Source organism: Excalfactoria chinensis, chromosome 12 (assembly GCF_039878825.1).
Source record: "Excalfactoria chinensis isolate bCotChi1 chromosome 12, bCotChi1.hap2, whole genome shotgun sequence".
NCBI lineage: Eukaryota > Metazoa > Chordata > Aves > Galliformes > Phasianidae > Excalfactoria > Excalfactoria chinensis.
In genome coordinates, this window is record NC_092836.1 from 16,344,054 (window position 1) to 16,370,361 (window position 26,308).

Here is a 26,308-nt window from a genome sequence, read left to right on the forward strand (position 1 = left end):
GCAGCAACTTGAGTCCTTTCCCTCTAGTCCCATCACCAGTCACACAAAAGAAGAGGACGACCCCCAGCTCACTACAACCTCCCTTCATGTAGTTATAGAGTGATAAGGTCTCTCCCCCTGAGCCTCCTCTTCTGCAGACTGAACAATCCCAGCTCCCTCAGCCACTCCTCATAAGACTTGTGCACCAGACCCCTCATCAGACTAGTTGCTCTTCTCTGAACATGCTCCAGGACCTCCGTGTCTTTCTTGCAGTGAGAGGCCCAAAACTAAACACAGTACTCGAGGTGCAGCCTTATCAGTGCTGACTACAGAGGAACAATTTGTTCCCTATTTCTGCTAGCAACGCTATTTCTGATACAAGCCACGATGCCATTGGCCCTTCTTGGCCATCTGGACACACTGCTAGCTCATAAAGACATGCAAATCACATATATTCCAAGCAAAAATATACAGATTAAAATAGGAACACGGTGTCACTACGGTTGGAAAAGCCCTCTGAGATCATCGAGTTCCACCATCCACCCACTCCCATCTGACCTCGTCCCTCAGTACCACATCCCCACGGTTCTGGAACACCTCCATGGAGAGTGACTCCCACAAGCTCTCCGGGCAGCTATGCCAGTAACCGACCGCTCTTAAAGAGAACGTTTTCCCATTACCCTACAGGAGAAAAACACAGAACGCTGCACACCGCCCTCACTCACAACACAACTAAACCCCACTCGGGAACCGCCCCGCGCTGCTCCCACCCCCAGGCCTGAGCCACTCACTTGCCCTCCTGGCAGTCATACAACACGATGGAGTCGTCGTCGCTGCTGGAGATAACGGTCTCGCCGTTGGGGCTGAAGTCGAAGCAGTTGATCTTGTCCGAGTTCTCGCGGAACACTTTGGCCACGCGGAAGCTCCGCAGGACGTTGTCCGTCAGCTTCATGCCGCCGAGCCGGGCCGCTCTCAGGGGCGGCCGCGCTGAAGGCGGGCGGGCGGGGCCGCCGAGCGGGCCGGGAAAGGCAAAGCAGGCCCAGAGGAGGGAAAGGAGGCAAGATAATATAAAGCGGGGCCTGGCGGCTCAGCGAGGCTCAGCGGAGGACAGGAAGAGGCGACGAGCTACGCGTGGGCAGGGTAAGGCGGGGAGCGGCAGGGCTGGGCCCGCTCAGGCCGCGGCGCGGCGGCTCCTCCTCATTGTGTCCGCCATCTTGGGGCGCCGCTATGCGAGGGGAGGGGCGGCGCGCGGGGCATGCTGGGGCGGTGCGCGCCCAAAGCCCCATGGGAGTGGGGAGAGCGCGGGGCGGTCCGGCCGCCATTTTGAGGGAGGCAGTGGGAGGGAGAGGTGGTGGATGTTGTGTTTGGTGGTTTCAAGCTGAGCGGTTTTCTTTCTCTGTGGGGTTGCTGACGTTATGGTCTCAGGTCTCTAAGAATGTGATGCGAAGCTCGTAGCGGGTGGGGAGAAGCAGTGCTGAGTCAACGAGGAAACGGGTTGGGGTTGGAGGGTGGCCTGTGGGGCTGGAGCGCGTCCCTCAGGTGGTGTTGGGAGGGTTGGCCCTGCTTTATATCGGTGCTGCCCTTGTTCTCGTTGCTGCTGTAGGTCCGCCTCGTTTAAGAGGCTCAGTGACGGGATTCCTGCTCTTAAACGCCGTTTGTGGTCATATTGTTACACTTAGTGCCTTTAATTGCATCAAGCAGCCTTCGAGCAGTACTGCACCAATACAAGGGCTATGGCACTGTGGGCTCACAGCACTGACAACACTTAACCTCCAAGAAAGACACCTTGGCTCTTCAGGTAGGTGTTGTGGTGCAGACACCTCTGGGCTGTTTTTTTACCCATCACAAACATTGCTACCAAGTTCTCTATTTGTATTACTATACATCTCAAACCTTGAGGTGAAAATCTCCCACCGCTGTGATGATTTCCAGCACCATTTTAGAAGAAAAACGGAAATCTTTTGTTGTTTCGCTCTCCAAAAAACTTAAAAGCAACGAAGAAAGCGTCAATCAAAAAGCAAAAGGCAAAGTTGCTTGTGTGGATGTTAATTGTGTTTTCCCTTCAGAAAGTTTGCTTCAGAATAATATCGCCCTCTTGCGGCCATGCTGCGATAAGCCTGGGAACTTGGCAGAGGTCTGTTTGCACGTCATTACGTGTCATTATTTAACCTGCGTGTGGCTTTTAGTCAGTTAAACAAAAGCCTTTTTTGAGATGTTTATTTTACTGCTTGTTTACAACTGCTCGTCCTTGCAGGTTTTGGCACCTATCCTGATTCACCTCGACCTGCTGCGGTGTCGGAATGATTCACCAAGTTTTGTTCTGAGGTGGATGCAGGACTTTAAAGCCGGCGCCTCAGGAGTCTCCACAGAATGCACTTTCATTGCTTCGGAGTGTCTCAGGTTCAGCCACTCCATTACAGGTCAGTTCAAAACCTACCATCGATTTTCACATAATGAAAGGCTTTAGAGAAGTTCAGAACAGCATGCAACTTCCACAGCGTAAATTGCATCAAAGCCTGGATTATCTCATCTGGGCCCAGAAGATGACTCACTGGTACCATCATAAGACAATTTACTTCAGAACACCTACAATACTTAGCCAGATTTTAGAGCTGTATAACACCGTGGGTTGTTGATTTGATCATGGAAATGGTACCCCTGCAAAATTAGTTAATAGAAAAAAAAAGGTTTAATTGCTGCTTGAGTAATGTTGATCAAATGCAGTCATTCTACATATGTGTTTCTATATTAGGCCCCACAGTAACTTGCGCAATACAAACAGGCCCCTGCTTGCATTAGCTTAGATGGGTGGATGTGGATTTCCAAGAAATGTTTCTGGAAAGAACACTACTGAGGTGAATAAATTTTCCCTGGGCTCTGCTGGGAGGGATGATTCAGTGGGTGACAGCTGTGTCTGAAGGCTTGCGTAGAGGACCTGAATCCTACAGCTTAGCATTGCTTTGTGTGGGCTTTTGAAGCTAAATGTGATGCTCTGGAATCCCTGCTTTTGCAATATGTGACCTCAGAAGTGTTGGTGGGAAAGGACCTCTGGAGTTATCTCCTAGCATGCAGCCCATAGCATCTCTCCCTCCCTTATACAGTGCTGTGCTATTCTCCCTATAAAGAACTTCTTGCTCATGTCTGATACGAACATCCCCAGTTGCAAACTGTGGCCATTTCTTTCTGCCACTACTGAGATCTCATATCTGTTGTCTTCACAACCTACCTTCAATTAGTTGTAGCTGTGATCAGGTTGATTATAAGTTGGTTGTACCAGTTGGTTCTCAGACTGCTCTGGTGCATGTAGATCTTGTCTACTAAATAATCAGTGTCCCCAGGTGACTAAGGAAGCTGTGGGGTGAAATAAAGCCCAACTGAAACCCAGGACTTCCTTGTTCATTACCAGCTGTCATCTGGACACAGAGCCACTGATGTCTGTGCTCTGAGCCCAGTGGTCGAGGCGTTTTGCAGCCAGCGTAACAGTACATTTACTCAGCCAGAACTTCTTCAGCTTGCTAATGAGAGCGATGTCACTGAAGTCAAGGTAGATCACGTCTGCTGCTTTCTGCTTTCCCCATTGCCTATCATCTCAGCCTAGAGGGCAGGCATAATTGTCATCCTGTGACTGATTAATATTCCTTGCTTTTTGTCTTCGTGTTATTTTCAACTAAGAAGCTCATATTTTTTTTGCTCTTAGTTCCAAAGATCATGCCCTTGTATTTTGCAGGACTGAATTTCAAGTCCTTTCTATTATTTGAGTCCTCAAGGCTGGCAACTTTTCATCTTCTCTAGAATACTATGATCCTTCCTCATATTCTAAATGACTCTTCACTTTGATTGTGAGTTGACTCAGAATAGGGAGTTTGAGAAATTACAACATGAAAGGAAGTAGACTTGGCATGGACTTGGCTTCAGGGTAGTACTGTTCTGCATTTAGCTACAGAAGGATTCTTAGTGAAAAATTTTTCTGCCCTACAATCCCCAGTGCAAGGGAAAATCATTTCCAAAAGGTATATAGGCAGTGAAGGGAGTGTGACCTAGAAAAACTAGTAAGATGCATATGTCAAACACAGTTAATTTTTTTTACTAATGATACTGATCTATGTATATAAAATGCTGAACAGAACACTTATCTTCTCTGTGTTCAGCCTTAGGCTACGTTCCTCATCAAAGGCAGAGGGACCCTGTTGACATTTTCCTGGTGAGTAAATCAGTCATGAGAGCAACATATTTCTCTTCTAAGAAACATTTGGAAAGCCCTCTATTAGAAATTAGGACTACTGGGTTTTCCAGAGCTCAGCAAATCCTTGAAACAAAGGTGCTCAGACTCATTTTTTGCTTTTCCCCCTCCCTGTCTAGCAAACTTTGTGTGCAGCTCTCTGGTCTCCTCGTACATCTTCTGCCCACCACATTCCTCTTTCCCAGTGGGTGCAGCAGGAGCACTGTGTTGAGCCAGGGCAGAAGGACCCCTCTGTTCCTGCACACCCACTTGTGTACCTGGCTTTTGTTAGCAGAGCAGTGACCAGCTGGTCCATCCTAGCTGCAGATATTTTCTCTTTTACAAAATGTGACTAAGGCAGTGTGGTAATTGTATGCAAATCCATGCGCAGATTAAAAAATTAATCAAATCCTGAAATTTTCATTTAAAGAGATTAGTCTTGAAAAATCCCCCATCTAATCCTCCCCAAGTAGTCACTTGGAACAAAACTTTACTGCTTTGTTTTCTTCCTGGGCTCAATGCATCTCCTTGAAAATATTCTTGTGATGCTTTTGGGACCATCTGGAACATCAAGTTTGAGTCTGAGCAGGGCTCAGCAGGCAGATTAAATTTGATCTATCAAATGATAGAAGAGATGTGTCAGTAAGTGGGAACACGGGAGTTGAAGGCAGTAAAATCTCCGCTGTGCTGTACTTCATAGGTAAACTCCCACGTGAAAAATGGAAGCCGTAAGCCTCGGTGAGCCTAATGGTAATTTACCTACCAAGAGGCCAGGAGAATGCTGTGTAGCAAGTGAAAGGAGTAGCAAGAGACACTTAAAACTTGCTGTATCTGGTAGTTTACTGCTGAAACAAAGATGTGATCTGTCTTATGCAGCATGAACTCAGAACTATTCTCTAAAGGGTTTGATCCCTCAGGGATTCTGAAGTCCTGTATGCTCTGTATGCCCTGTATGCCATGGGCCAGCCACCAAGCACTGCCACATGAGAGCATAACATAGAAGTCCTGATGTAGAAATAAACTGCCTTAGAACCCCAAAGATCTCAATTCAATTTGGCATCCCCGAGCATCTTCAGGCCTTGAAGCACAGCCTGAAACACTGGGGCTGTGTGATTGAATCAACCTGCAGCAAGCCCAGTTGCCTCAGCTCTAAGGAAACCACAAGCCTGTGATGCAAACCCTCAAACAAACCTCTAACCGTAGCACCCAGAATAACTCTGATCACTGGTGGGAGACTGGGCCCTGGAAGGGAATATTTTTCCACCTTTCAAATACCTGCCATGGAGCAAGGCATTGGCTCATTTTTCTCGCTGCATAGGCGCAGACAGCTCATTTGTGCACTCTTTCCCTCCCCAGTGTGACTCCAAGCTTCTGGCTCAGACTGTTCCCCCCTGTGTCTATGCTTTTGGTCTCTTGCCACCATCCCAATTTCCCTGGCAGCTTGCCACATGTCTGCCCTGGTGCTGGATTGTTTCTGCCTCCTTCTGACATTGGCTCCTTGCCTGCAGAATTGCTTTAATTGAAAAGTTAATGAAAGGTAGTGCAAATGAGTGTTTTGCCTATGTTTTATCACAGTCCAGCTCCTCTCCCTCCCTTTTTCCCAGAGAAGGTGAAAATGAAGCACCGGGGTTTTGCTGCTGCAGTGAGAGTTAGTGAAAATTTCTACCGACTTAGGAGGAGCCCTGTGAAGAAAGAAATTATAATGGTAATGCATGCAAACAAGTATGTAGATGGTGAACGTTATTCACCAATGAAAGCTGAGGAGGTTTTCATTTAAAGGGGATTAATCTAAGCCCCTTTCTTTGTAACAGGCAGTTCTCAGCATCATTTTCCTCCTAAGATTAATATGAACTCCTGGAAAACTTTCTAAAAGAATATTCCCCAACTCCCAGTTGTCCCAAGCAGGGACAAAGGGAAGGTGAAAAACCTCACGCCTGTAGCATGTGACCTTGGATTCTCAGAGAAGAGGGCTTGTTCATCCCTGTGTCATTTCCCTGAGAAACTGGGAAATGAAGATCAGCATGTGAAGCAACGGGAGTCACTTCATAAGCCCCTTCTTCCACCCTGAATTCCTCCCAGACAGCAGGGAGGAGAATGCAGAGGTGCAAGGATGGTATTTTCCCATGTGCAAGATGTAGCAGCTTGCTGGAAGTTACATCATTTCTATACCTTCCATCTATGGAGGTAGCCTGAGGGCTGCTGTTTGGGTTGTTTTTCCTTCCTGTGCTGCCCCTCCCTCACTGCAGGCTGTTCAGTTTTCTTGACCTTGTTTTTAGAGCCCTCATGAAATGAGTATAGTTTTGTGTGTGTGTTTTTGAATATCTACAGCTAATTTCTTAGCACTGATTTATAGCTGCTCCTTGTTGACATTTAGTACCCAGTGCTTGAGATGTATAAATAAAATACATTAAAATGGATTTGTGACATCATTAGCAGCACGCCCATTCCAAGGGGAGCCTCCAGTGAGCCTGTGTGTCTAATCAGAGCTGACAGGGAGCAGAGTTACACATGGAGACCTCCAAAGCTGATGGGTCTGTGCCAAATGCAGCTCTCTGTTGTGTTGGTGTACCGATGAGTAGCCTCTGGATGCAGGGAGATCTGCACTGGGTTTGTTCTGCATGTATACCTGTGCACTGAGGTCATTGTAAGGGCTTTTGTGCAGACAGCATATCTTAAGGTCTTCTGAAGCAAAGGAGAGATGCACACGTGCTGACTTGAACAGACTTGGGATCGGGTCTTGGTGGTTAAATTACAGTCTGAGTTTAGAGTGCAGAAAACAGATTACATGGCTGCTATTGTAGTGAACTGCTTTCAAGACTAGAGCAAGTATTAGCAGTATGTACACAAGTGCTAGATGAGTTAAGCTGGCATGTATTTTTTCAGCTCCACCAGGAGAGGGTTGCTTTTAAATGACTCGTGCCTGCTGTGTCACGTCTGGAGCTGGAGCTGAGTGGAGCCGCTGGGAGGCCACATGTGACAGACTCTGCAGTTGCAGGTCTGATTTTGTTCTATTCCCCTGGGCTTCAGGGTCAGCCACGCACAGAACCATCAAGGCAGAGCCTATTAAAAGCTCTGGGGCTTCATTTTCTTAAACTTGCCATCTTAGTTTCAGCTGGGACAGGATTGTTTACTTCAGAGTCTCTGGTATGATGTTTTGGTTCTAGGTGAAAAACAATGTTGGTTACATACCAATGTTTGTTGTTATTGCTAAGCAGTGTTGTGCAGAGCTGAGGTCATTCCATTTTCTCACTGAAGAGCTGGGAGGGGACAGAAATAGGGCAGCTGACTTAAACTGGCCAAAGAGATATTCCTTACCATACGTGGGGAAGGAGAGTTTTCAAGGGGGTGGGAGTTCATCTGGCTCTTCCTCTCACTGGAGGGGCGAGCTGGGCATTGGTCAGTGAGTGGTGAGCAATTGCTTGTTATTTGTATATGCAGTCTCAGTTCCTAAGAGGTGTATGTCTCACTTCACTGCTATTGGCACAGTTACTCAGGTCCTTGTTGTAGGAAGGCCGAGGCTCTGTGGTTTTTAAACTGCTTACAGCCTCAGCTGCCATGAGATTTTGGAACTTGTTATTGAAGTGGTCAGGAACACTTTCTCATCTCTTCTCAGGGTTGAAAAGACAGTTCTAAAGGGAGTTTAAACAGTTAACTTATCTGCCATGGGTTTTGCCTTCAAAACTTGTTTCTCATAGGCACTGAATCTTTTTTTTATCCAGCAAACCTGTGATCTGCCATTTGATTTTGTTTCCAAGTCCTTTTTTTCAATGATTTCCAGTGTATGCCCAAGTTTTGTTGCCTGAGAAGGTGCTTGTATGGAGGTTTTCACAGAGCCTTTCAGTTTGTCTCATGTCTTTGCAGGAAACTAAGGCAGATTTAGATGCAGAGGAGCTGTTGGAAGGCTCATTGGCTTAATGATTAACACCTTGCAATGCTGTGGGTGTGTTAGGACAAAGAGACCTCTGGACTTGTGTGTTCTCTCAGAAGAGGGGGCAGAAGCTGGCCTTGCACTGAATCGCATCCATTCAGTAGAGGGAGAATTAACTGGCAGGTAATTTGAATGTTTCTACAATTAAGAATATTGCCAGCCTCAGCCTCCTGGCACCCTACCTTAATTGCCTGCACCATAATTGCCATGAGCTGGAGAGATGCAGATCACAGGGGTCCTTGGTTTTGAGAAACCAGCAATGAACTGAGTGCCAGCTAATGGAGGGAAAGAGTGCTGGGAGGGCATCAACAATGTGCGCTGGCAGGGGCTGCCTCTGCACTGTCTGGATGAGTGTCTGCCCTTGAGCAGCTGAGGTTCTGTTGTGCATGCTCATATCTGTTGCGTTTAATTCTAATAGTAGACAGTAGCTCAGATGTGCTTTCACAGACCCAGCTGGGAACTTTGTCTGGATCTGAAGTCCTGTTTGGGCTCTAAATATTATTTTAATGGATAACGAAAGAACTGAAAAATTAATTGAGAAATTTCGATGGGGCATCCTCATTCCTTGTCTTTCTACAGCCACAAGCAGCAAGGGAGCAGGCAGCTAACAAGGCTGTTGCTTTTCCAAAGTCTGTGTTTGATGCTGCAGGGGACCATGGGGCACTGCATGACCAGAGAATGAGCACAGCATTTGGCTGGTGAGTGGAAGAGAGTTCATGGAGCGAAAAGCTGTTCCACCTGGCCACCCTGCTCTCTCTAGGACAGAGAGCAGCTTGCATGGTTTGGAAGGGTGTCAAACGCTGAGCAAATTGAAATGATGGCTTGCCAGTGGCAAATGTACAGTGATGGAAAAGGTGGCTGGCAGGACTCAACTTCCCTATGGGAAGTGATGGGATTGCAGGGGATCCAAAAGCTGACAGGTAGTTTGAATGTGACACTGCGCTTCCCTCGCTACTGCCTGGGGAGCAGTGGGGAAAATGCAGCTGGCATGGCTCCTTACTGAGGAGAAAACAGGAGCTAACTTTCCATGGTGCATAACTTGGCCTCCTTGTGTCATCTCTGTCTCTTTGCTAATGAAATCAGTCTCTTTCACTTGTAGGTTGGGGATCTTGGTTGCTTGAGGACCCACCAGTGTTGGCAACGTGTGTGCAAGCCCAACCCACAAAGCAGAGTGGCTCAGCCTGGCCACCCTAGGCAGCATGTCCCTCCGTGAGCACGTGCTGTCCCTCTTCCGCAGTGCAGTGGGCACCGTCAGGCCGGCTCCAATGCTGAAGAGGACACTGAAGCTCCAAGAAGAGGGGTGCCCCCAGCTGCTGGTGAATGGCCGTGCCTTCCCGTTGAAGAGGGACCTGTACTTGGTGGGGTTTGGCAAAGCTGTGTTGGGAATGGCAGCAGCGGCTGAAGAGATCCTGGGAGACCACCTCGTTCGGGGGATCATCAGCGTGCCACTGGGCATCCAGGAAAGCCTGCAGCGAGCAGGAATGCAGTAAGGGAGCCCACATGTGCACAGTTTGGGTGGGAGTAAACTGCCAGATTTGTCCTCAGTGGGATGTTTCTGTGAACACCCTCAGTCTTTTCCAGCTGCTGTTGCTCTGGTGCCTACCATGTCCATTTTCTTGTGCACCAGGTAGGATTCTCTGTTAGGTGACAGCCTGACTGCCTGCACAGGTGCTCATGTCAGCGATGATTGCCTTCCCTTCCCCTGCAGGGAGATGCTGCTGAAGCCACACAGTAGAATCCAGGTCATCGAAGGTGCCAAGAACAACCTCCCTGACCCAGAGGCTCTTAGGGGAGCAAGTGCTATTCGGGAGCTGGCTGAGGGCCTGACAGCAGATGACCTGCTCCTCGTACTCATCTCAGGTGGGTACACTAGGGAATAGGCTGTGCTGAGTGCCCCTGCTGCTGCAGCCCTTCCCCTTCCAGCAGGTGAAGGCGCAGGGCTGCCCCAAGTTCTGGGGAGTTCCTGAGCTGTGCAGGCGGGGATAGTGGTACACAGGCTGGGATGGTGGTACACAGGCTGTCAGCTGCTCTCACCCTTTGGCAAAGGTGGCACTTTTTTTCCATCCCTTCCCTAAATCTGGGGATGCAGACTTGGGAGAAGTAGTTCTTGGTTGACTCACAAGCTCTGAACTTGTGTAATTTGGGACTGACCATAGGAGCTTTGCTCTTTCCCTTTACTTTTACTGTGGCCACTGGAAACGAGGCCCCAGCCTCTGATACGGGGAGCTGCACACCTTGAGGGGTCAGCCCTGACCACATCCAGGCAAATACCCCCAGGCCCTGAGCGCTGGGTCAGGATGTGCCCAGGCCTGTATAGGAAGAGGATATTGTGCATCAAAGGGATGCAGTAGCATTGCCACAGCTCAAGCTTGGCTGAGTGATTCAGGACAAAAGCAAACAGGGGCTTGGAGCAGCTCTGCTGAAACAGCTTGGTCTCTGCTTGGTAATTGTCATTGTTTCCATTGTGGTTGCTGGAGCGTGATGTGGTGCAGAGAGCACAGAGCTGTTAGGCAGTCACCCAAGTGGCTGACATCTAGCTGTTCTCACTAGGGATTCCCCTGGGTGTCCTCCTGTCCTTTGGCTACTGGTATCTCCAAGAGACTCCTCAGCCCACGAGGACCTGCCTGTGGCTGTGGTGCACGTACAGTCCCACACAGCAGCCAGTCTCCAACTGCTGCTGCCTCTCAGCTAGAATCCTGGCTATTGACTGAAACCTAGGCATTTGCATTTGTTTTCCTTGCTCATCATGTTTTATTGATGCTGATTTGTCCCAAACCTCTGAGCAGATTTTGCCTTTTGACGGTAGCTTTCAGCTGTACTTTTGTGCATGTTTACTCTCTACTCACATTTTTCTCCTTTCCATTCTGTTTTTTTTCTACCCATTCCACTTTACCATTCTGATCCTTTTCCTTACCTTGTTTTGTACGTTTCCGATGCCCACTTGTGTCACTTGCCCTGATAGGATTTCCACTGATAAAACCATCACCCTGGGTGTGCTTTGTCCTATGTTATTCTGTCCCCTTTTTTTTCCCTCCCAGACCTAGATGTGTGCAGTTTAGGGGGGTTGTTTTCTGTCTTAGTGCAGCCATAGCTTTTTTTTTTTCTCTGTGCTCTGTGTTGAATAAGTGGAACCAGCAAAGCCTACAGCATCTCCATCTACATTATGCTTCATGCTCTGTGAGTCCTGAAGTGTGTAGTCCTGCTCATCCATACAGGGAGCCTTGGAAAAGGAGTGTGAGAACACTCTAGTAACCTGATGTCATGAGAATAGGAATTTCTGGCCCTTCTCTGTGGTACCCTGTTCCAGTGAGGTTTATGCTGCCTGTGTGAAGTGTAGCTGACTGCAGACAGTGCCAGGCTGCTGTGATTAAAGCCCATTGGCAAAGACTTCATTTGCTACTTCCCTGACTAGCTCTGCTTTCCCTCTGTGGGATGCTGAGGGAAGGGGAAAGGCTGCTCAGCTATTGGACAGCCCAACTTTATTCCTGTCCTATAATGTGCACATTAATGTCCTTACCATCTCTTCTGCATCCTAGGGGGTGGATCAGCCCTACTGCCCGCTCCCATCCCTCCCATTCTCCTGGAGGAGAAGGAGAAGCTCACAAAGATGCTGGCTTCCCGAGGAGCTGCCATACAGGAGCTGAACACTGTGCGGAAAATTCTGTCATTGCTGAAGGGTGGAGGGCTGGCCCGCCTCGCATATCCTGCACAGGTAACCAGAGGAAACCTCTGCTTACACAGAGGTCTGCCTCCTGAATGGTGGTTTAAGCAACTGACCAAAGTTGTTTTGGGTTTGTGACTTGACTGAGGGCCCAAACTCTCAGGGAGTAGGGTGGAGGAGGGGAATTCAGACCTGGTCATCCAGTTGCACCACTCAGCAGACCCCAGCCCTCACCCAGCAGGAGTTTCTATCGTGCTGGTTCATTGCTCTGCTCACTCCTACTGTGTGTTCAGAACCTCAGCTCACCCAGAGGCTGTTCTCTTGTTGGTGTGTCAGCTGAACCCACGCTTGGTGCTCTTGGCAGGTGGTGAGCCTCATCCTTTCTGATGTGATTGGTGATCCTCTGGACATCATAGCGAGTGGGCCCACTGCTGCCAGCTCCCACAGCGTCCAAGACTGCCTTCAGATCCTGGCCAAATACAACCTGCTACACAGCCTGCCCAGCTCAGTGGAAGCAGTCCTCTCCAGCTCTCCCACCAAGCCCACTGCTGCAAAAGACTACTCCCACGTTTGCAACGTCATCATTGGGTCCAACACACTGGCTTTGGCTGAGGCCAAGCGCCAAGCAGAGGGCCTGGGCTATGCGACCCTGATTCTCAGTGCAGCAGTCTGCGGGGACGTTGGCCGTGTTGCTGTGCTGTACTGCCAGCTAATCTGTCTGCTCTGCCTGCACTTGGCCAGCCTTGGGGAAGGGCCTCAGGGCTCTGAGGTGAGGGGGAATATCCTGCAGCTGGCGGCAGAGTTAGACATCCCGGGCTTGAACATGGCTGAGTTTCTGCAGGCCCTGCAAGGATTGGAGCCCCAGAAACCGGTCTGCATCCTGGCTGGAGGAGAAACTACGGTTCAGCTTCAAGGAACTGGGAAGGGAGGGAGAAACCAAGAGCTGGCTCTGCGAGTTGGGCTGGGGCTGCACAGAGCACAGGGTGTTGAGGCCAGCAGCCTGGGCAGGTGTGATGTCATATTCCTGAGTGGGGGAACGGATGGGCAGGATGGACCCACAGAGGCAGCAGGGGCTTTCTGCAGCCCAGAACTGGTGGCTGAGGCGCTGCAGGAAGGCCTTGATGCAGAGACCTTTCTCAGCAACAATGACTCCTATGCCTTCTTCAGCCACTTCCAGCGTGGGCGTCACCTCCTGGTGACTGGCTTGACAGGCACCAACGTCATGGACATCCAGGTTATTTTAATTAGAGCCACGGACAGATCATGAGAGCTCCCTCTGCAGATATTCAGATGCATTTAATTAGGAGCAGGGGTAAATAAGACCATAAACATTGCAGATGAAACTACTTAAATTAGGGCTAGCTGTCAAGGGTGCTAATATCTTTGACAGAAAGAGTCTACTAATTAGGCACAAGCAAATCCACAGTAAAATCATCGGGAACAGTGAAGTTCTTGTAATTGGGATCAGAGGAAGGTAAGCAGTCACACTGTGGATGTGATTGTTGCATTTAGCACTTCTGCAGAGAGCCACCACTGCTGTGACAGCTTCAGCGGTGGGCAGAAGGCATGGAGAAAGCTAGGCCGTGGCACAGCTGCTGGAGAGAGCTCCTAGTGTGGTGTGGGAACCCCATCTGATCCCAGGAGAGCCTCTGTGCCAGCAGTCTGTGTGTTAGAAGCTTTCATGGTGTTGTTTTCCAACTGGCCGGAAAACAGTCGTGCATCCAGCCTGAGCCACTGACCTTTCTTCTGTGCCGAGGCAGAAGTCGCTGTCACTCTGATTAACTCTGCTAATTCTGCGGAACAAAAGGCAAGGAAGTCTTCATGCTTAGCTCTCCTGACCCATGCTGCTGAGCTGATCAAAGGGCAAAGCTGCCAGAGCCTTGCTTTGACAGGGAGCTGCTCCCCCACCCCTCTGAGAACTCTGCGGTGCTGCCGGTTTTGCTGCTGACTGCCATACGATACATGGGAGAGCAGAGATGAGTTGGGTTTCCCAGGTTGTGGGGCTGAATTTAACTGGGCTCTGGCTACCTATTCAAAGGACTTCATCTCAGCAGCCGGTATGACCCAACACATTCAACTCCTTTGAAAAATCTGCCTATTTGTCACAGAGCCTAAGTGGGAGCTCAGCTCCTTTGAAAATCCAGCCCTAATTTAATAGGACACGCTTGACTCAGACTCTTCCCAGACAGACTAGCCTGCTCCGTGTAGCTGATCTAATCTCGTGGCACAAATACTCCGTCCTGCCAGCACGGTGAGTAGTGGTGTCACTGTGCAGCCTTGAGCTCCACTCAGAGGAGGATTGGAGGGTGGATTTCAGAGGAGGCTGTGCACCTCCTGCTTTGTTATTTAAGCTGCTATCTGACAAGTTGGGGTGTTGGCAGGACTGCTGAAGCAGCCAGCCCCTCCCTCTTGGTGTCAGTACCAGCCTGAGCTGGTGCCCACAGCCTGAGCTCATCGCAGGGGGCTTTCAGAACCCAGCTCTTGGGGGTAATCACATCCCTGCATCTCCTTTGTGCTTCAGGACTGAAGGTCTTGAGCATGCCTGAGCTTGCTTACACTGGCAAGCAGCTTGGAGATCTGCTTGAAGAGAGCTGCTAAGTGTCACAAAGCCTGTTGGGGGGCAGTGGCACAGGAGAAGGCACTTTGTGTTGGGTGTTTTCTCTGAGGGTCATCAATGGGCTTCAGAGCGTTTGGCTTTCACTGTGTGTCTGAGCTGCCAGTGCTGCAGGCATACGAGCCAAAATGTATGGTCTGGGGCCAGGTGGACTGGCTGAACCTGGCCCCATAGTGCTGCAAATGCTTTGTGTCTTAATCCAGAGTGACTCCAGCTCCAGCCATTCCCTTCCTGGGAAATCATAGAGCCACAGCATGATTGGGATGGAAGGGACCTCACAGCCCCCACCCCTGCCCGTGGGCTGGCTGCACCCCAATTTGGGCTGCCCAGGGCCCCTCCATGGCCTGGGGCACCTCCAGGGATGGCACCCCCAGCTCTGGGCAGCACTGCCAGCACCTCACCGCCCTCTAAAACATAAAAATAAAACTGTCCAGAGCAGTTTCCTTTTTTTCCCCAACAAATGAACAGTTTTCTTCGGAGGAACTGATTTGTTCCAAAATAACTTCACTTTCGTCATCTTTCTCAACAGGAGGTTTTGGAAACAGGAGATCCGGGGGAATTGGCAGAGACAAATGGGTGTTGCGTTTGCCTTGTCTTTCTTCATCCTTGTCTTTCTTCCTCCTCTTCTTTGCTGTCTGTTCTGTCGGGTGGGCAAAGAGACTGGCCAGGCATGATGCTCTCCTCCCCCTCAGCACCGCGCATGCAGGCAGAGCTCCCTGCTCAGCCATCCCGATGCATGCTGCACCTCTGGGAGAGGTGTCCTCATCCCCAGGCAGGGGGCTATGGGAAAGCCAAGCTGGGCATGCTGGGGGTGGGCAGGCTCTGCAAAGTGGGCTGCTCACAGCCAAGCACTGCTTGTGGCCGGGGTAGTATCAGTGCTGTGAACAGTGCTATAAACGGTGTGAGCTTTTGGCAGTAAATTAAAAACCTTGGCTGCTGCCCTTGGCTCTGCTCTTGCCTCTTAGGAGACATTAATATCACAGCTCCCCAGCTTTCCCATTATCACTTCATTAAGGATCCAATAATGATAAATGTGGATGGTTTTATTCTGCGCTGAGCCTGATTAATGGCTAATATTTCACTAGGTGTTAATGGGGCCCTTCTTTTATGAAGTGATCGGAAGGGGTCTGCCTTTCATCTGAGTAATTTCCACTATTTTCCTTAACGTGACAGATTTAATGCAAACCTTTACAGAGCAGCGACAGCCTCCTGAGAAACTTTGAGCAGTGCCACGTTTGGGGCGGCCCTCATTGCTGCGGATGTTCCATGGCTCCTCTTCCTCCTCCTGCATGCTTGGTGACACAGGGAAGCTGCTGCAGGATGGAGCAGGGCTGCTGGTGGATGCCTTCCTGCAGCACACGGGTTGCTCCCCGCTGTTGGACCCCAGTGCCTTGCACGGCTTCAATCCCTATATGAAGCAGGATGTCAATCACATAGGAATAAAAAGCCATACAGGACAGTGAGGATCTCTGTGCTTGGCCAGGATGGACTCAGGGAGCCCTGTAGCTCCTTCGGGGGTCCATGGGGAAGCTGAGAAGCCCTGTGTGAAGCAAGAGAGGTGTATTTCAGTACAGCATGACCACTTGCTCTGTGTTAACAGTGCCCAGCCTGAGTCAAGCATCGCAGTCTTATCCTGGAGCATCCCAACACTGCATCTGCTTGTACCACTCACACTGTTGCAGCCCCAAACACCCCCTTGCTGCAAACACAGTGGGGAGGAGAAGGGGCTCACCCGGCAGCCATCCCCCTGCACTGGAGCATCCCTGTGCATCCCCTCGCTGTTTGACTGGGGAGAAGAGGAGTGAGCGGATCCAGGGAGCTGTCAGCGCCCCGCGCTGTTGTCAGAGTGCAAATCCCCTGGCAGCCCATTAGGAGCAGCTCCAGGCTGCCTGCAGGAGCTCTTGACAGGAGGCCAGACACCAGCGTGAACAAACACGGCTCCTCCGCTACCAAGGTGGACGTGGGTGGAATGAAGCCAGGGATCGCTTCCCCCGGGTCGCTGCTGTTTGATGGATGCTTATGGAGTGCAGGACCAGAGTGAGACCCAGGGCACGGCAGTGCTGGGAACCCACCCAAGAGACACACAGCAAAGGGTCTGTGCCTCTGTCCCACATTGCAGCATCACCTCGGGTAGCCACAGAGGTGCTGTGCCACCCCAGGGTGCCATCAGCCCTCGGGGAACACCACCACAGCCACACGCCGCCAATCCAATCCACTGTGAGGCAGCAGCGGGAGGCTCTGATCCTCCAATCCACCCCCAGGAACCCTCCTCCATCTCAGGGTGTGGGGGAGCAGCTCTGTGGGGTCTCTGGTTACTTCTCCAATGTGTGGGACAGCAGGCCAAGGGGTCATATGGAAAGCTGTGTCCATGGATCACTGCACCCGGGCTGGGCAGGAACACCAACAGTGCCATGTTTGGGAGTAATTACTCTCCACGAGCGTGTGAATCATTAGCTATAATTGCCCTAATAAATAAAAGCACGATAACTTCAGTCTCTGGCCTCATCCGTGAGCTGCTGGTGGAGTGAGCTCAAACCAGGAGCAGAGGGAAAGGCAGAAAGAGCTGAGCTTCAAAACCACAGCTTCGCCCCACGTTGACCCATAGGCTCCATCCTGAGTGTGATGCTCAAGGGGTTCAGCACCAGCTCTGCATGGAGGAGTTTCCTGGCTGCAAAGCAGAGCGCAAAAGGCCTGTTTGGGGGTGGCACTGAGGTTACCCACACGCTCCTCCCCTGGGGAATGCTGGAGTGAAGAAAGAAAGGCGCCCTGCTCTGCGCTGACATATGGGAGCGAAGCAGAAAGCGGCTTCTCCACTTCAAATGTCATCACAGACTCAAAAAAAAAGCAGCTTTTCCCAGAGTGACATTTTAAGGGGAAATGTTGACTTCAAACCAGAAAGAAACCCCTCAAACCACACAAGGAATCGCTTTAAGCGGCGCTGAGCCTTCTTGCATGGAAATCAATGTGAAGCAAAGAAAGGAACACAACCCCCCAAAAAACTATTATCTTGAGTAAATATGGGCCCTGGGTGGACTGAGTTTCCTATGGGACAAAACCAGCTTCCCTCTGCCCAGCTCTGAGGAAGCAACTCTGTCCTGGGTTCAACCTGAATGGTCATGCTGCAACAAGTCATGCCATGCCATACCATAGTGTGCCATGCTGTGCTATGCTATCCTATGCTGTATCATGCTATCCCATGCCGTACCATACTGTGTCGTGCTGTCCCATGCCATGCCATATTGGGCTATGCCATTCCATGCTGTTCCATGCCATGCCATGTCACTCTGTGCCATGCCATCCTATGCTGTCCCATGCCATGCAATGCTGTCCCGTGCCATCCCATGCTGTCCCATGCCATCCCAAGCCATGCTGTGCCATGCTATCCCATGCCACCCCCCTCAGTGCTCCCAGTGGGGCAGGTTGGCCAGCAGCAATCCGTGCTCCAGCTCTCCCAGCGCCGCGGTTATCGCCTCCTGCCTTGTGTTTTTTTAATAACCTGCAATATGAGCAGGCTGCCCTGGGGAGCACCGGGATTATTGTCAAATATCACTTCCCATTCGCTGGCCTTTGAGGGGCTGCATCCACGTGGCACTGCTGGCAGCACAGAGAGGGACGCAAATGGGAGGGCTGGGGCTGGCCAGCACCGCAGGCACCACAGACCCTCCTAAGGAGAGCCGGGCAGTGAGGGCTGCGGAATCTTAATTAGCTTTGCAAAATTAATGAATTGGCAGCCAAACAAACAAACCAGAGATGGAGGCTCTGGTCACCACTCCTGGTCCCTGGGCATTGAGCTGCCAGCATGAGGGATCTCGGTGTCACAGGGTGAGGATGTGGGGACCTCGCCTGATGGGATGGGACTGTGCAGACATATGGGGTCAGCAGTGAGGGGAAGTACAGCACTGGCATCCCAGTGGCCCTATGACTTGCCATGTGCTACAGGTGCCTGGCACACCAGGATCTGCCTTAAAACCACCCCAGCCCTCCTCGCTGCTTTCCCCTCCCATAAGGACTCCTGGAGAGGCAGCAACGGCCACGCGACGTGCACAACCATCAGAAGTTGATTAAGCCCAAATTAATTGCATTAAGGTCAGCCAATGTACTCTGTGAAGGAAGAAAGCCAATAATTAAAGTCTGTATGGGGCACACTGCTGCCACCAGCTCTGCGGGCAACGGGACAGCACCGGGCTCAGCAGGGCATGGCCGGTGCCACTTGCTGTCCCACGGGGCCGGGGACATAACCATGTGCCACCCATGAAGCTCTCAGCACCACAAAGACAAGGCACCACACGCACGGCTGGGCAGATGGGTGATGCCAGCTCCCAGCAAGAGATACAGGTGACAGCCACCCGCTGCATCCCACCTTGCTGGGGGGCTGAGAGCAAGCAAAGTGAGCTGGGACAGTGCTAGGACATGGGGACAGCCCCTGCATGTCGGTGCTGGCGGCAGTGGGTACCTCCACGTCTGTTCCATCTCTTCCTGCAGTGATCTCAGTGATGGCATTTCCATGGTCCCAGTTATAAAAATGAAGGCCAAGGTAACACGCTGCCTGGCCCTCTTTGTCTCAGGGATACCGAACCGCACGCCCCAAAGCTGTGAGCGCAGCACACCATCCTCACCACGACGTGTTTGCAAACCACCCCCAGCCCCGAGTGCTGCTGGAGACACGCGGGAGTCACTGTGTGCAACGCTGCAGCCGAGCCTTGAGTCAACCCGAAGCTCAAAGCAGGGGGGACAACAAACAGCAGCCCCATTCCCTTGCCTTCCCTCCTTCCCACTGCCCACTGGCGGCTGCCACGTCCCCATGTGTCCCACTCGCACTGCGACACCGAGCTCCCACCCGTCCCCACCTCCTCACTCTCCAGGTGCTGCCACTGGAGCCACTGTGCCCCACTGCCACCTGGGCCAGACAACAGGGCCAGAGGTGGCAGCATGGCCGTGTGGGGTGGCCAGATGCTGGATGCTGCAGCACAGTAGGGATTGCTGCAGCTGCTGCACCGTGTGAGCCCTGCTGTGGTGGGCAGCCCTGCTGTGGTGCTGCAGCCCCCAGGCCCCATGGAGCACGGTTTGGTGTGCTCTGCCCTACATTTCTGAGGGGCCCCCCGTGGGAGCTCCATAAGGAATGTCTTGGGATGAGGCAGCGGCGATTTACAGTGGCACCAAAGCATGTGTGCCCCCCTGGTCCCCACGTCACCTCTATATGGAGAGGGAAACTCATGGGAGGCACCACACAATGGAAGCATGGAACCGCAGTGACCCCGAGCTCCTCCGGCACAGCTCAGTGTCCTCACTCACGTCTCCTGGTGCGGTGACCACGCCGTGCCCGCTGTCACCCCGTCCCGGGGACCCCCCCCCATCCCGCTGCCATTCACAGCGTCCCATTGAAATCCCAGCGCCGGGCCGGAGGTAGCGGCACAACCATCGCTGCTGATAAACACGGCGATGGATTCCGGCAGGCGACACCTGAGATGGTGACACGAAACCGAGCACCTCCCCGAGGGCCACAAAGCAGCCTCTGTACGGGGACGCGGGCGGCACCAGCCCGGATCCGTGCCTTCACCTGGTACGAATCCTGCTCAAAGCTTTGGGAAACGGGATCCCCTCCTGGGGACGCGACGCCCTATCAGAGCCGCATGGAATGGGGAAAAAAAGCAAAGCCGGACCAATCCCCCCCCGCCTCCCCCCCATCCCGGCCATGCAGACAAAGGCAGAGCTGGGCGCATGGAAAGCGCGGCTCGCTCCGACCCCGCCGGACCGCGGCAATGGGGCTGGCTCCGCATGCAGCCCCGCAGCTCTCGGGGTCATTCGGGTAGCAGCGCGTTGCCCGCAGGGACGCTGCTGTCACAGGGAGGTGGTGTGCGTTTATCGGGGTGAGAGAGCGTCCCCAGTGCTGGGGGATCAGGGCTGCTGTCGGCTCCGGCTTTGGCGGGCAGCATCGCTCCCCAGAGGCTCTGCCAGGGCCAACTTTACAAGGGAAGCTTTTTCATGTCAGGATTTTCTTTCTTTTTTCTTCTTTTCTTTCTTTCTTCCCCCCCCCTCCCCCCCAGCAGAAACAAAGCCGAGGGCTCCAGCAGTGAGAGCAGGGGTGGGAAAACAGACCGGGGGGGTGAAGGGGGTGGGGGGGGGGAGGTGGGAAGAAAATACCAACAACCCACAGATCCTGCAACAAGAGGGATGGGTGAGAAAGAAACCGGGGGCTGCAGAGGTAGACGTGGGGCTGGGAGGGAAGGAGAGGTGAAGAGGCAGCTCCGCTGTGTCACGTATGTCACAGCCCTGGAGCTGCCGCTGTGGCCTCGGGAGGCTCAGGGGGGTCCTGGGCCCCGCAGAGAGGGGGAAGGGGAGCGGGGCGAGGGGTGTGGAGGCCGCATCCCAAAGGCGCAACCCTCTCGGGTGGGTTCCCCCCCCCCACATCACCATGTCAAGCGAGTGTCCCTACGGCGACCCGCCCGGACTCTGCCCGGAGCTCTGAGCCTACCGGGCCACCCGGGACGTCCCTCCTCATCAGCGCTACCCGACATGTCCCCAGGAGATCGCTCATCGCTCAGCTCCCCGCCCCGCAGCTCTCCCCGCGCCGTGCGCCTCCAAGTCCGGGGGGCAGCAGCAGCAGCGCCCCGCAGAGCTGCGCTTGCTGGGAGAGGAGAGACGATGCTCCCGGGTGGGGGGAACCGAACCCCGGAGATCTCCGGCTCCGCGCCCCGGCCCTGCATCACCGAGCGGAGCCGAAACGAACCCGAACGGCGCCGTGCCCCGCCGCCCGCTGCCGGCCCTACCTGCACCGCGCCGCCGCCGGTCCCGTCTGCAGCCGCCGCCGCCGCCGAAGCGCGGAGCCGCGGGGGGCGGGAGGACGAGCGCCCCCTCCCCGCCCCCGGCCCCGCCGCCCGCCCCCGGCCCGGCCCCACGGCCCCGCGGGTGGCGGTGGGCGGCGGAGCGCGCGGGGCCCCGGAGCGGCAGCCACGAGGTTGAAGGGGGCGGGGGGGGGGAAGATGCGCTGACGGAGCTGCTAACGAATAGATGGGTCGGGGGCTGAGACAGAGACCCCCCTTGGGATAAGCAGGAGGCACCTTCATGCCAGGACGGGGCTTCCAGGCATACCATAATGCCAGGACGCGTGTATCAGGAACAGGTTGCCCAAGGAGGCTGTGGATGCCCCATCCCTGCAGGCATTCAAGGCCAGGCTGGATGTGGCTCTGGGCAGCCTGGGCTGCTGGTTGGTGACCCTGCACACAGCAGGGGGTTGGAACTGGATGAGCACTGTGGGCCTTTGCAACCCAGACCATTCTAGGATTCTATGATCAGCCACACCGTATGGACAGGTGTACCCCACACCCATGCAGGGCCGTGGCTGTGCTGCTCTGCTCTCATTACAAAGGGCTCTGCCGTGCCACGGGAGGGATTTGGGGTTGGTGCAGCAACAAAGGCACTGAGATGTGGCCAGGTAAGAGGCTTTGGGGTTTAGCCGTCCATTCCCGCAGCACGGGTGCTTTTTTCCTCCTCTTTTCCAAGGGGAATTATTCTTTGTAATCCCGGTTGCTGGAGGCTGAGCGCTGGAGCAGAAATAAGCAGGTAACGGGGTGAGCCCCAGCGGCGGCCCCAAAGGAACGGCTCTTTTTGAGAATCACTCTTCTTGGGAATCGCTCCTTTGGGAGGCGGTGCCAGCAGGGCGCTACCTGGGGCTCAGTGAGAGCCCAACCGACAGATGGAGGCACTGAGCCTTATGGGGACGCTCAGTGCACCCAGGGGATGGCCGTGTCCCTTTGCCCCATGGCAGGAGATGGGGTTTGTCCTTGCTCTCATCCTCGTGCTGCTGTTTGCTCCATATTTAATCGCCAGCTCTCCCAGCGAGGCCCTGCTCTCCGTCACGTCCCCCTTCCAGCCCATTTCCAAGCAGAAGGAAAACAAAATGGGACTCATCATTCATCCCTTCATTAAGCCCTCACTCACCACCGTGTCCTAAGAGCAAACGGGACCACGCCATCCAATGGGCCAGCTCTGCTCATGGGTGGGAAGGCAACGGTGGCTCCTAGGGCTCATCCCACATGGGGATGGGGATGTTCTGTGCCACAGCCCTCCGTGACGCCCCGGTGGGAGGGAACGGCCCCAGAAGTGCATCCCATCGTGGCAGGGCAGCCCTGTGCCTGCCCGTATGGTCCAGCTGTGCTGAGAAATAGGTTGGCTTAAAAAATGCATCACTTTGAAGTTATGTAAATGCAGCAGCAAGCGGAACGCGCTGGCAAAAAAGGTTCCCTTTTTTTTTTCACCCCCTCCTTTCCCCCCTCCCCTCCTTCCCTTCCTTGCTGGCTTCCTCCAGTTAAAATTGGGTTGCAAATCATTAATAAAGGAACAGTTGTACTGAATAAGCTCCCGTACTTAAATCAGGACAGAGAGGCGTAATTAACCCGGCTCCGAGCTGATGCGACGGGAAAGGAAAATGCGCCTCTGTTTTGGGCCCGGCGCTCTCCCGGCCCCCTGGGAACAGCATCGAGCTCCTTATTTAAAAATGAAGCTCGCAGCCTGGGTTCATGGATATATATAAAAGCTGTCACGGTGATATTTTATTCATACCCCTCTCCCCTTCCCTCTGCTTGGAAAATCCAGCAGGCGGCGGGGAGGGAGGGAGGCAAGAAGCCCCTTTTAAAACTGAATTACACATGCGAGTCACATTGGTCGGAGGCACAGGGTGAGCAGGGGGCGGGCGGGAGGCTGCGCTCACCTGTTGTGCCCTGCCTGCAGCCAGGGGTGGCTCCGACATCCCCATCCTCCCCATTGGGAGCTGCTGGGATAGCAGGGATGGGGAGAAAGGTGAAAACCCGCAGGGAACCCGCTCTCCTTCTGCATCCCGTAAGACCTCTGCAGCACCCCGATGTGCCCCATGGTGCCCCCCATTGCCCCGCAGTGCTGGGGATCGAGCAGCTGCAGTAAAACAATATTAACAATAAATCACTGTTTGTTTCCTTTTGCAGACGATTGTTCTCCCCGCGCTCCTTAGTGATTATTAAAGGGCTGTTTTGCTGTCGGTGAAAGCCTGCAATTACGCGCTCTCGCTGCTGCTGCCTGTCAGCGCCGCTCCCCCCAGCGCCTTGCCCACGATCTCAGTGTGGGGCTGCTGCTCACAGCCAGCTGACCTCACCCCCCTGCACCTTAAGGAGATGACATCTACTCGGGATGCTGTGCCTCCCTAGCTGTAAATCCCCATGGGGGACGACCCCAAGCGAGGCAGTGTCCCTAAGGAATTTGGGACCTCCAGGCTTGCTTTCCCCACAGACATACCCCAGCCTGGAGTGTTTTGCCAGGCCCCCATCCCTCTCTGCCACCCATCCGACTTAGCTAACTTGAACCAAATCTGCCCTTCCCCTGCCATCCTCCTCCCCGTGGCACTGGAATTAAATGTAGGCTGTAATTTGGTGTTTGAGAAGCGAAAGGGATGGTGGCCCTAAGGGAAGAGCTAACAGCTCTGCTGTTTGTGTTAAAGAACTGTCTGCCAGCCTCCGACCACCACCAGCACACTGCCAGGAGTGCTGCTCCCCCACTCCGCAGCTCCATCTCTGCACCGTGCTCTGCTTCTCATGCTGGGAGCAGGGCTGGGAACAGGGAGCAACCCCAGGGTGCCCAAATCCTGCACAGGGCAGTGCAGCTGAGCAGGAGTGTCCCTGCTGCACCCTGTGTGTTGCACCTTGCGTGGTGCGTGCGCCCCAGCAGGGCTGTCCTTGTTGCACATTGCGCCTTGCAGCCCAGCAGGGATGTCCCCATTGCACGCTGCACACAGGTGATGCAGTGCTCAAGCCCCGTGTGTGACACTGTCCCCTCTGCCAGGCCTGGGGACAGCGCCAAGAGCCACAAAGATTGATGGCAAAACGTGAAGCAAAGGCAGAGCCAGGACGGGCTGCCCCCTGTGTGGGTGCCCCAGCACACTGCAGCCCCACACACGGGTGCTGCTCCCAATGGGAAGCTCCATCCCAGCAGCTCCTCATCCCCCTTTGAATCAAACTTTCCTTTGGTCAAACAAAGCGTTTCCCTCAGCCTACAACGACAACAAACCCCCTCCACCTGCAGCGTTTCAAACCGAATCCACGCCGTTTGGAAAAGGGAGCTTTGGAACAACCATTCCCCTGCCCGTGTCGGGGCCGTGTGCTCCAACACAGCAAGGTTTGCCAACCCGGTGCGGATCCGCCCGGCTTCGCGCTCCTCCCAACCCTTTGTACCGCTCGCCTCCATCCTCCCCTTTGTTTAGCATTTTAATTATTTTAATTACCTTGTTTGCCAGCTTATCGCGGCACTCAAACCCATCTGCGTGCTCGCACGCCGACACCCAGACTTTTATCTGCAGCCCTCCGTCAGCGGGATTTGCATTTCTCTCTCTCTGGTGTTTGGTGGAGGGAAGGAGAAATTAGCATTTGTCCCCTTGGCCAACAATGCCTCGCCTCCAAGGGTCGCTTTATTCTTCCCAGAAGAATGGGGCTAATTTATCTCTTCCCTCCCCCCGATATCCATTTCAAATGAGAGATTAGGAAATAAACACAAAGCCTGAGTGGGATGCGAGGTGGCTTCCCCCAAGGGATGCTGCAGGTTGAGGGCCCAGGCAGTGCCCTGCGGGTCCCCACGCACACGGTGGCTTTGGGAATGGCACTGTGGTACTCGGTGCTTGCCAGCAGGGCGGCTTTGTCACCCTCAGATTGGGACAGGACACCGTCAGGGATGGTGTGACCAATGGGGATGGGGCTGTTGCCTGGTGGCCACCAGGGACATCATGATCCCTGGGGACAGCGTCCCTCTGCTGTCCCCTGACACTGCTCCTCAGTCTGCTCAGTGTGCGTGTGCTCCCCATTAGGGACACAGTGGCCCTGGTGGCTGGGGATGTGCCGTCCTGCTTGGGGCACGGCCTGCTCTGCTGAGCTTTGGGCAGCACGAACGTAAAGAGGAAGAAATGAGAAATAAACCCCTGTTAAAGTGGCTGTAAGATGGGGATGTCATCCAAAGTGATGGCACGAGGGTGACAAGCATTCCTCCCCAGGCACAAAGCAAGGACTGCCACAGGGAGAGTCAGAAACAGCAGCCCCAGATGGGATCAGTCGGCTGCTTCAGTGGGTGTGCTTATTGAGGTGATGGGAAAGCCACTGTGTCCCCTGTCCCCAAGAACTCAGGGATGTGATGGGGAGTCAGAAACCAGCAGCAAGGCAGGTAGGAAGACCAGCATCCCCATGTCCCCCAGGGGCCACCCGCTCCCAGGAGCAACATTTGCCAGCCCCCAGAAAGCACAATACACCAGCCAAGCCCTAAACCCCATTTCCTATCCTCTCTGCCCCGTATCCAGCCTTATCCATAGAATCATAGAGTGATCTGGGTTGAAAAGGACCAGAATGATCACCTGGTTTCACCTGGGGACACCAAGGCAGAATTCACCTCTGCCACACTATGTACCAGATTGGTGCTGATGGGGCACTGGGCACTCTCTCATCCCCATTCCATTCTGTCCAATCCCATCCCATCCCATCCTATTCTATTCTGTCCCTGTTCCACCCCAGTAACAGGCAGCCCCTCTGGCTGGCTGAGGGCACAGGATGATGGAGCATCAGGCTGGAGCATAGGGAGTCAGGCAATGCCTCTCCATCCATCAGAGCTCCCACTTTCTGCCAAGCACATTAGGGGATAATTAAGTAAAAATAGGCCTTCCGACCAGTGTAGCTCATTAAGGGCTAATTAAGTTAATTAGTGCCAGGTGTGGATTGCAGCGCTTGTGCGTGTGGCTGTTGTTTGCTGTAATTGCATTTGCTCAGCAGCTTCTACTGCCAGGCTGGAACTTGGCCAGGGAGGAAGGTATTGGGTGCCCCACGCTGCTAATGAGCACCTAACGGTGGCACTGGGATGGGTAATTAACCCTCCCCTCCCTGCAGCCTTCAGTAGGGGTTTCTCATC

General features: G+C 53.4%; 2 protein-coding genes across 10 annotated transcripts in view; one reads left to right on the plus strand and one right to left on the minus strand.

The window, feature by feature from the left end:
* WDR82 (WD repeat domain 82) overlaps nucleotides 1–1,226 on the minus strand; it is a 15,726-nt gene extending 14,500 nt beyond the window's left edge. The window contains exon 1 of the mRNA XM_072346964.1: nucleotides 771–1,226. Coding sequence (XP_072203065.1) covers nucleotides 771–931 — 161 coding nt within the window. The 5' untranslated portion in view covers nucleotides 932–1,226. The remainder of the gene's footprint in view (nucleotides 1–770) is intronic.
* Nucleotides 1,007–15,594, plus strand: GLYCTK (glycerate kinase). 9 transcript variants are annotated; one of them, XR_011905062.1, is made up of 9 exons: nucleotides 1,339–1,777; nucleotides 2,234–2,399; nucleotides 4,128–4,180; nucleotides 8,060–8,249; nucleotides 9,226–9,612; nucleotides 9,835–9,986; nucleotides 11,663–11,838; nucleotides 12,152–14,038; nucleotides 14,931–15,594. XR_011905062.1 is itself a non-coding variant. In XM_072346959.1 (8 exons), the coding sequence occupies exons 5-8, from the start codon at nucleotides 9,326–9,328 to the stop codon at nucleotides 13,052–13,054; spliced, it is 1,518 nt and encodes a 505-aa protein (XP_072203060.1). In that variant the 5' UTR covers nucleotides 1,007–1,119; nucleotides 2,234–2,399; nucleotides 4,128–4,180; nucleotides 8,060–8,249; nucleotides 9,226–9,325; the 3' UTR covers nucleotides 13,055–15,594. The 9 variants fall into 9 exon arrangements, 8 of the variants coding, with proteins under 8 accessions (XP_072203060.1, XP_072203056.1, XP_072203057.1 ...); XM_072346959.1 differs by lacking the exon at nucleotides 1,339–1,777 and adding an exon at nucleotides 1,007–1,119 and having other exon boundaries at nucleotides 12,152–15,594; XM_072346955.1 differs by having other exon boundaries at nucleotides 1,301–1,777; nucleotides 12,152–15,594.
* Nucleotides 15,595–26,308: the final 10,714 nt, after the last annotated feature.